We start from the raw sequence: 10136 nt of genomic DNA on the forward strand, positions 1-10136 counted from the left end.
GCCCGGAGCAGCCGCTGGGCCCGGGGGTAAATGCAGGGTGAACGCGCCCGACTCAGGGCCAGGCTCCTGGGCAGCGTCTCCCTGGGCCCCGGCGCACGGGGCCCCGCAGACCTGGGCGCACAGGCCCGTCCACAGGTCGATGCAGCTGAACTTCCCGGAGTCATTATGTCATAACGGTGATTAAACTCTATTTCTAGGGCATGTCTGTGAAGTGCTAGAGTTCATACATATTTTCAGTTTGAACATGGACAATTAAACACTTCCTAATCCTAGCGGCTGGTTACAGAATTGTAAAAGTAAACAGCACTGCAAGAAGCAAACGAAAGGCCTTTCAGTCCGTTCATTAGAATTCTCAAGGCAGAGCCGCCCGGTGGCTCCCCAGGCCCGGCCTGTGTGGAGGGAGGGGCTGGGGGGCCGATGGACCGGCCTCTCCCCCAAGCTCTCTCTCTGCACCTGAGCGGCCAGCAGTGTAAGGAGAGGTCGATGCCTCTCGAAGTCACATCTAAAACATTCAAGCCCGACAGCATAAAGTAGCCAAAATAACTCTGTAATTTTATAAAGCTAAGTTACATGTAGGTATATAATTTCATAAAGCTGAGGTTACATTCAGGTATCCGCCTTCCGGAGCCGGCGAAGCCCCGGAAAGCACCCAGCCCGCAGTTCCTCTGCCCTCTGCGTACAACAGCGCCCCACTCAGCACCTTCAGCAGCAAAAGGACCCATTTTCTGGGAGGCTCCCATCACCGGGGTCACCTTGTGCCCTATTTTGGGGGTGAAATGCAAGTGATGAGTGGGGTTTTTATTTATTTTTATTTTTTTAAAGATGAGTAGAAACCAAAGAAAAACATTTAAAAACACAGGTTTAAGACGGATTTGTAGATTAGCCCAACGCCCTGACTTGTCTGCACTTTAGTAAATGTCAGGCAAGTTCGAGTAGTTTCTGTCCCAGTAGCTGCCGGAGTAGAGCCAGTCCTGGGCCCCGTTGTGGGGGTTGGGGCCTTGATGGAACCACCTGTGGAGAGACAGGCCAAGGTTTAGGGGCCTGGCAGCCCCAGGACCTCCCAGGACCTCCCTGAGCAGCCGTTCACAGGAAGGTGTGAGGTAAGGGCTTGCAGATTCCCCACAGCACTTAGCCAAGTTGCTTAGCAGAATTAGGATCTCCTGTCTCGAAGGGTTGTTAGAACCAATGTTTTTGTCTAATTGTTCATCCTCTAGGCCCACTACCTTCCACTAGAAGTCCTTCTTTTAAAAGCAATTGGAAATTAGGAGTTATTTTCTTCGTATATATTGTAACCGGACAATCGATGGGTCCGCGCTGCCTGTCACTACTTGAGCCAATTCAGCAGAGACAGGGTGGAATCCTATATGAGCATTTACCCCAAAACTGCTGGCAGCTGGGAGAGCCGCAGGTCACCCACAAAAGTCTGCTCTGTCCCCCACCATCAGCCAGCTGCTTGTATTGGACAGAAGGGCAGAGATTACATGGGGAAATAGGCAAAGGGACTCCACTAGAAGACCTTCTTTTAAAAGCAATTAGAAATAGGGAATTGGGATAAAATGAACTCTCACGACTTAACTGCAGTAATGTTTTTGCACAGTTCAGAGTAAATGCCCCCTCCCCCCCCCAAAAAAAAACCCTTAAAGCTCCATTGTACAAAAGAGCTGGATGTTGGAGGCGATGAATAACTCGTCCAAGCTAATAGCTGATATCAAAGTTGAGTTTGATTTTAAAGACCGTGGTTTTTCAAACATATCACACTACACGTAGTTCACTGGAGGGTATCTCACCCACATCTCCCTGGGTGTCCGCCTTCTCCATGCTGACATGGACGGGGGCTGCATACCAGCCTCTAGCATCCTAACCTGTCTTCTAATCTGCTCTAGTCATTGTCCTGCCCTTTAAAGACCCGTGGCCCCTTTCCCAGGGCCCCAGAGTGCAGGCCTACTTGCCCAGAGGTTCAGCTGAGTGCAACGTCTTCTAAGATTTCGTTTTCAGAGTAACACTTAGGAACATTGTCTTAACTGCCTTTGCCATTCTCTCCAAATAAATCGCTTCTAATAATATTTATCAATTAAATATTTAGAGATTAAAAGTGAGGTGAGCCCAGCTGGTGTGGCTCAATGGTTAAGTAACAATCTATGAACCAGGTCAGGGCACATGCCGGGATTGTCAGATTGATCCCCAGTGCGGGACGTGGAGGCAGCCGATCAGTGATTCTCATCATTGATGTTTCTCTCTCCCTCTCCCTTCCTCTCTGAAATCAATAAAAATATGTGTTTTTTTAAAAAGTGAGGTTTGATTTGTTTGCTAAGTCCCAAATGTTCCTATTACTACAGAAGCATTAAAAACCCTGAGAAAAACCACTTGAGGCCAGGTCAGCTCCTTGAAGGATCATTTAGTAAATGCCCATTAGACCGAGTGTTCTAGAATAAGATCACATACATTATTTAGCTCTGCGGGCTTTTCCCTAATTAGAAAATGGAAAAGCCTCCTGTAGACGATCAAAATATCTATCATTCAGACTTTGGTAACCAACTAGATATACATTAAGGGCCCGTGACTTGGTCAGTCACAGAACTGTTGCCTAGTGTGAAGCACAGTTATGCTCTTTGGGTCTCAAAACCGGAGCAGCAGCAGCAGCAGCAGCACTTGTAGTCGGGCCTGCAGAGCCGACAACAGAGAAGCTGGCAGGTCCGAGTCAGGGAGAGACAAGGAACTTCAAACACCCACCGGCCGGCCGCCACGTTCTCCCATACGGAGCGTATGGAGCGGGGAGGAGGAAGTTGGCAGGAGACATTTCGCAAAGTGGTGGGCTCGGTAGCAAAGGATGTTTTCTCTAAAGACCATGTCAGGCCTGCAGGCCTCCAGGCCGCTTGTTGGGGGGGTGGGGGGGGAGGCCCTGACTCTGCACTGGAGAGGGGACGTGGACTTGGACCTTGGGGTGGATGGTCTGATGCAAAGGGCACGCCCAGTCCCTCGTGTCTGGAAGAGGAGAGACCTGTCTACGGTCCCTGACACCGGCACAGGGGAGCAGGCGGCTGAGATGTGTGCAGGCCGGCGCCTGCGAGGCTTCCCTCCCTCCCTGGGCCCTGCTGGGAGGCTCCTCTTAACTGGCATTTTCCTGGCCTGACTGTGGGCACATTGACACTTCAACTTCCAAACAGCCCTTCTCTTGGCAGCGCGAGGGCTTGGTGCAGAGAACCCCTCTCAGGCCCAGGAGCAGCCTGGGGGGCCCACCTGAGCCTGCTCTGCCGTTTCCCAGGGCCCACACCCTGCGCCCGCAGGGCAGCCAAGACCCCCATGGCAGACCCCGCCCCCGCCGCAGCCCCGCCCCGCCGTAGCCCCGCCCCCGCCGCAGTCCCGCCCCCGCCGTAGCCCCGCCCCCAGCCCAGCTCCCAGGTCCCAGGCACCTGGTCCTCCAGTCCTCCTCGGACCTGGACCTGTTCTTGCGCGCGGCTCTCTGCTTCTCCTCCAGGCGTTTCTTCTCTTCACTGGCGAGATCTGAAACGGACACGGACGGGACCGCTTACGGGGCAGCGAGAAGCGCATCCCGGGGTGAGCACGAGCTCCCGCTTCAGACGCACCCCCAGCCGCCGTCGGTGAACCTGGGACCCTGGGACCTGTGCCCAGGTCGGCGGAGGCGCAGCCGGGCCTGAGCACAGCGCCTTCCCCCAGGAGGAACCGCTGGGCTGAGGCCACCGGAGTGACGTCGCCTCGTGAGAAGCTGGGCGGAGAGACGCCACACGCGGACTTTTCTACATTCTCACTGAGACCTCGGAGCGCCTCCACTCCTTCCTGGCGGATCCCAAGGACTCTCAGAAACACTGTGCGCCGCGGCCCCCAACTCAGCAGGGAGTTCAGTGAGAACACGCCTCCCGCGGGCACTGCGGACAGACTGGCCACGTGCGTCCCTGGGGGCGCTGCCCTGCCCACACTCACTGCCCCAGCCTCTGCCCACCAGCCAGGAGCGCCCGCTGTGACAGCCAGGCCCCAGGCCCCTGGGAAATGCCCCCTCGGAGACCCCATGACCAGGAGGAAATGCAAGGCCGGGAGATAGAAAAGTTGTCATTAGCCAAAGGGCGCAAAGCTCTTTGAGGCTTAGCAGGCGGTATTTAATTCTAAAATAGACAGCAAAATAGTCAGGGGCTCTTTAAAGCCATAGAAATGTTTTCAGCTCCCTCTCTGGCGTTTAAGAACAGGCTGCTGGTTGCCAGGTGGGAGGGGTGGGGCTGGGAGGGGTGGGGCTGGGGGAAAGGTGAAGGGATGAAAATGGGCACATTGGCAGCTGCAGAATCCTCACAGGGATGTGAGCAGGCACAGGAGCAGTCAGTGATGCTGTAACCACTGCGCGTGTCGGGGGGGGGGGGGGTACTAGCCTCACAGGGGATCACTAAGTCACACAAACGTCTTACCACCATGCTGCACCTGAAGCCAACAGCGTGGTGAACGCCAGTGTGACTGAAGAAGGAAGGACGACACGGCCTCGGTTATACAGTGTATGCAATTACCAGGGGCACTGGCCGGACCATGGAGCTAGTACAGTCTACCTCAGCTTTCCAAACTTAAAACAAAGTTACCAAATTTAAATCACATTTTAATTTAAAAATGTCTAAGAAGCATGTCTCTAAGGGCTGGTTGTCCTCGTGGGCCCCTCCGAGTGTGGGCGAGAGCAAGGAAGACTGACAGCCGGGGGGTGGGGGGGGCCTGCCGCTCTGCCTTTCCTTTCCTAGGACGTAACAAACACCCGAGAGACTAAAGTGCGTGTCCTCCAAGGGCGCTAGCAACCGCCAGGAACAGACCCGACCATCACCCACAGGAACCACGCTCCCGCGGCACCGCCCGCCAGTACCGATTTCCCCGTTCTCCATGGCCCTGATGTCGGGCCGCAGCCGGCAGTCCGTCTTGGGGATCACGCTCTCCATGTCCTTGTCGATTTCGTTCAGCACCATGGCGAAGCTGGTGAAGTTGTACATCTGCAAGAAGCAGGTGCCGCGTGAGCAGGTGCCAGGACACCGGCACCAGGGGACCCGCAGATGGCGGAGCGCGTCTCATCTGACGGGGACCCGCCTGTCAGGCAAGGACCGTGCCCGTCTGCACTCGGCCCGAAGGCACCTGGAAGCAGGCCTCACCGAGTGGACACCCCGTGTCGCCGCCACGCTAGGTAGAACTATCAGCACCGTCAACGTTCTCTCTACGTTCGTCATGGAAATCACTCCCTGCTGGACCGCAAGAGGCTGCGTCCACTTCACTGAATGAAGCCAGTGTCACTCCTAAGGAATCACCAGCCCCCGTCCCAACACCTCTGCCCGGGCCAGGCACGGGGATGCCCGCACAAAGTCCTGGCTCTCAGGGTCAGGGTGAGCGGGAACTGCACCCCGAGCCCACACGAGGGACACCGGGGCCTGTCGGGACCCCTCCCCCCCGCATCCCGCCAGCAGGGCCTGCACACTCGGGAAGAGCAGCCTCGGGCTGAACGTGGACAGCGAGGCCGTGTCCGCAAGCGCAGCCTCACCTGCGCGGAGTTGGGGGGCCGGGGGGCGATCCGCCACAGGAGGACACTCCCAGGGATGACACACACGCTCTCAGAATCGGGCATCGGCATCTCGTCCGACTCCTCTGACGCGCTCACCTGGAGGACCCAGCAGATGAGCGGCATCAGAACATTTTAAAGAATAACTTGCAAATTGGAAAACGCACCGTTTATGCACTGCACCCCCAGGACGGGCCCTGCCTGGCCGGCCCGACTCTCCTCCTCAGCTCCTGCCTGGCCCTCGGCCTCGGGCATCGGTAAAGCCACAGCCATCAAGCCAGGAGGCTCAGGAACTTGGTGTCTGCAGCCTCAGTGGCGTCTGCATTCAAGGCTTTACTATCACCACCACTTCCATGCTCGTGTTTTCATGTTTTTAAAGTTTTGTGTGTTTTTTAAGGCAGAATAACTCAGTTGAGTATTTACTGGAACATGATGAGAACTTCATGCGAAGGTTATATTCCTGGGGCAGTTAACGAAATGATCACTGACACAAAAGCAGCAGACACCCCGAGAGCATGTGACCAAAAAAGAATCCTGGCGATTAACACGTTTTAAAAAGAATCCTGGAGACAAGCATCTGTTCGTTAAAAAGGTTCATTTATACGTGGATTAAAACAAGACTCAAGGAGAAAATTATATGCGTGAGCAGGATCGAAACAAGGTCAGATTGAGACCTAGGAACAGGCCGCCCCCAAGGGATGAAGACGTGCCCCCCTCCCCCATACCACCTTCCAGGAGGCTCACCTGTTTGCTGTGCTTCTTCTCTTCAGTGTTTTTCTTATCGTTTTTTTTGAAGGCGTCGAACGTGGCAGGATCGACACTATACAGACATTCAGTCCATTTCCCATAGAGGGCACACAGCTTCTTTTTGCTGCCGAGAGAGAGTAAGACTCAGCCAGCAATCAAACCAGAGCTCACCTATCCCTGACTGTTATTATAAAGAAGCTTATTATCACACTAGAGGCCCGGTGCACGAAATTCATGCACTGGGGGGGGGGGCGGTCTCTCAGCCCGGACTGTGCCCTCTCGCAGTCCGGGAGCCCTCAGGGGATGTCCGACTGCCTGCTTAGGCCCACTTCGGAGAGAGGGCCTAAGCCGGCAGGTGGACATCCTTAGCACTGCCACAGAAGCGGGATAGGCTCTAGCCACCGCCACTGCGCTTGTCAGCCATGAGCCTGGCTTCTGGCTGAGAGGCGCTCTCCCTGGAGCACACTGACCACCAGGGGACAGCTCCTGCATTGAGCGTCTGTCCTCTGGTGGTCAGTGCACGTCATAGCAAATGGTTGTTCTGCAATTCTGTCGATTTGCATATTAGCCTTTTATTACATAGGATTCTTTAAAGAAACAGATTGCCTGTAAGAAAGGTCTTTCAATGTATTGAAATGCTTCTTTCTGAGGTGAAGGCAGCAGATTTCAATACTATTTAGCAAACTACACCTATACTATTCAAGCATTTTAAATGGACACTTTACCTTTTATCTTGAATGTAGCCTTCGACTTTGTGTAATTCCTTCCCAAAAAGGCCACATGGCTTGAAATTCAACACACATTTGTCCCCGGTCCTACGAAGGAGACACGGAGCCCAGGTTACCACTCAGCACGGCAGAGGCAGGAGAGAATGAGGACTATGGTGACGTTCCCAGCAGCACTGCCACCGGGCCCACGACAAGGACAAGTGAAGCACGGCCCTAAAGAGTAAGTGGCTTGTTGCTATGGAATGAATATCTGTGTGTCTCCAAGTCCATATGTTAAAGCCCTAGCCCCCGACGAGATGGAGTTTGGAGGTTATTAGGTCACGAGGGTGGAGCCCTTGCGAAGAGGGTTAGTGTCCTCAGAAGAGACAGGAGAGATGCGCGCACACTCTCTCTCTGCCAGGTGAAGACATACAGCATGGCCACCTGCAAACCAGAAGAGGCCTTCCCAGATATCACCTCTGCCCCTTCATCTGGGAGGTGCCGCCCCCCGCGCCGTGGGAAGTGAAGTCCCACTGTTACGGGCCAAGCTCGCACGACGCTTGCCTAAGGTCACAAAGGAGGCTTTGAACCCACTCTTCCTAACTGTTATATCCCCAGCCCCACCCTCTGCGCGAATTATACAAACTCAACAACGTAAGCACAGCGAGCGGCTGTATTAAGATGCACCGAGGCCGGGGCAGCTCAATCGTCACCGAGTTCACACTCATGAGAAACAGCAATGAGCTCTGTTCATCGGATGAATGGACGTCTCCTCTAACAGTGAGAGTGCTTGTTTGCGTTTATCTAGAGCTTTTCTTACGAAGCCACTGAGAGCGATGGTGACAGGGAAGGGGACTCACTTGTGGTTGGTGATCTCCATGTTGCCGTACTGCTCGATCCAGAGCTTCCCCACGATGATGTTGTGCACACAGCAGGTCGGGTTTGTCCACGTATACGCCTCATTGTGTCTAAAAAACAAAAGTAAAGCCAAACCCAGAAACATAGGCAGGAAGTGCTGTTTTGTTTAAAACGCGCATTTGTCTCAAATGCCACTGCTGAGGACAGCCACTCCGAGCTCTGGGGAGCGGGCTCCGGGGTGTTGGCTCCAGCAAAGCAGGGTCGTCTGACCACTTTGTTTCTTAAAAGGACGCAAAAGCTTCAGGAAAAAACTGCCCTGTAACCGCCACCAAACTCCAAACACGCGATGTGTATCACCATCCAAGGCATCCAAGAGTTAGGTGAGAACATATTAAAAAAATAAAATTAGAGGCAGAAAATAAAATGAAGGCCTATTATTTGGCACTTTCCAGAGCACATACCCTCAGCTCATCAAAGGGAAAAGGTCACGTGTGTGAATAAGCTCCACTGTTTTTAATCCTCACCTGAGGATACGTTTATTGATTTGAGAGAAAGAGGAAGGGGAGTGATGGGGGGTGGGGGGGGAGAGAGACACTGATGTGAGAGAGAAACACTGACCGGTTGCCTCCCGCACACGCCCTGAACAGGGATGGAACCTACGACCTCGGTATGTTCCCTGTCCGACGGCCAGGGCGACAGCTCCAGCGGAACATATGCCCAGGGCACCCTAGCAGTGGGGTGATGTCCTAATAACCTCTGAGATTAGCTTCTCAGTGTGTATGATGCATTTTGAATTCTGTGTGTGAATTTCTTATTTCTGAGTAGTGTTCCATTCACTCACTGAAAGAGATCTGGGCTGCTTCCAGTTTTGGTGACGGTGAATAGAATACTGTACATATCTGTGTGCTGGTTTATGTGAAAAGAGGAGTCTTCGTGTCTCTAGAGCAGGGGGCCATTTGGACATTTATACCGTCCAGGTCTTTCCTCGCCAGCAGGAAGGACAGGCCCATGTGGGCGGAGTCTGTCTTCCCTGGAACTGAAAGTCAGGTCTTTTCTACGGGAAAGCAGGGAACTTCCCGCTGACCAGATGTCTGCGATGGCCACATGCTGTCTCAGCGATCAAGAGCAAATCCAGTTTGAAAGACGGTTAAACGAAGCGTTAGCACGAGATCTATAGAAAGCGTGTTTCCTAAGAACCACCACAAAGCGGCCAACTGCTTGCTAACTCACAACAGATCCAAACAACAAGCTAACTTTTCAAACACACACAGACCGATCGATCGGCAATGGCCATTACCACGCCTCTCAGTTCTTCTACCTGCAGGTAGGTTGTGTATACTCGCGCGTGATGCGTATACTCGTGTGTGAGTGAGGCGTATACTCGTGTGAATATATATACTCCTGCGTGATGCGTATACTCGCGTGTGATGCGTATACTCGTGTGAATATATATACTCCTGCGTGATGCGTATACTCGTGTGTGATGCGTATACTCCCGCCTGATGCGTATACTCGTGTGAATATATACTCCTGTGTGATGCGTATACTCCTGTGTGATGCGTATACTCGTGTGAATATATATACTCGTGTGATGCGTATACTCGTGTGTGATGCGTATACTCCTGCATGATGCGTATGCTCATGTGAATATATACTCCTGTGTGATGCGTATTCTCCTGTGTGATGCGTATACTCGCGCGTGATATATATACTCCTGCGTGATGCGTATACTCGCATGTGATGCGTATACTCCTGTGTGATGCGTATACTCGAGCGTGATGCGTATACTCGTGTGAATATATACTCCTGTGTGATGCGTATACTCCTGTGTGATGCGTATACTCCTGTGTGATGCGTATACTCGTGTGTGATGTGTATACTCGTGTGAATATATATACTCCTGCGTGATGCGTATACTCGTGTGTGATGTGTATACTTGTGTGTGATGCGTATACTCGTGTGTGATGCGTATACTCGCGCCTGATGCGTATACTCGTGTGAATATATACTCCTGTGTGATGCGTATACTCCTGTGTGATGCGTATACTCGCGCGATATATATACTCCTGCGTGATGCGTATACTCGCATGTGATGCGTATACTCGTGTGTGATGCGTATACTCGAGCGTGATGCGTATACTCGTGTGAATATATACTCCTGTGTGATGCGTATACTCCTGTGTGATACGTATACTCGCGCGTGATATATATACTCCTGCGTGATGCGTATACTCGCGTGTGATGCGTATACTCGCGTGTGATGCGTATACTCGTGTGAATATATATACTCCTGC

At 52.9% G+C, this 10136-nt stretch overlaps 1 protein-coding gene across 1 annotated transcript; it reads right to left on the reverse strand.

The window, feature by feature from the left end:
- Positions 1 to 531: 531 nt before the first annotated feature.
- LOC102422375 (oxysterol-binding protein-related protein 1-like) lies at positions 532 to 8031 on the reverse strand. The gene is made up of 7 exons (XM_006109049.3): positions 7845 to 8031; positions 7003 to 7092; positions 6275 to 6401; positions 5513 to 5629; positions 4850 to 4973; positions 3411 to 3501; positions 532 to 1011 (listed from the first exon to the last, which is right to left on the reverse strand). The coding sequence occupies exons 1-7, from the start codon at positions 7985 to 7987 to the stop codon at positions 909 to 911; spliced, it is 795 nt and encodes a 264-aa protein (XP_006109111.1). The 5' UTR covers positions 7988 to 8031; the 3' UTR covers positions 532 to 908.
- Between the last annotated feature and the right edge of the window lie 2105 nt (positions 8032 to 10136).

Source organism: Myotis lucifugus, unplaced genomic scaffold, assembly GCF_000147115.1.
Source record: "Myotis lucifugus unplaced genomic scaffold, Myoluc2.0 scaffold_5304, whole genome shotgun sequence".
NCBI lineage: Eukaryota > Metazoa > Chordata > Mammalia > Chiroptera > Vespertilionidae > Myotis > Myotis lucifugus.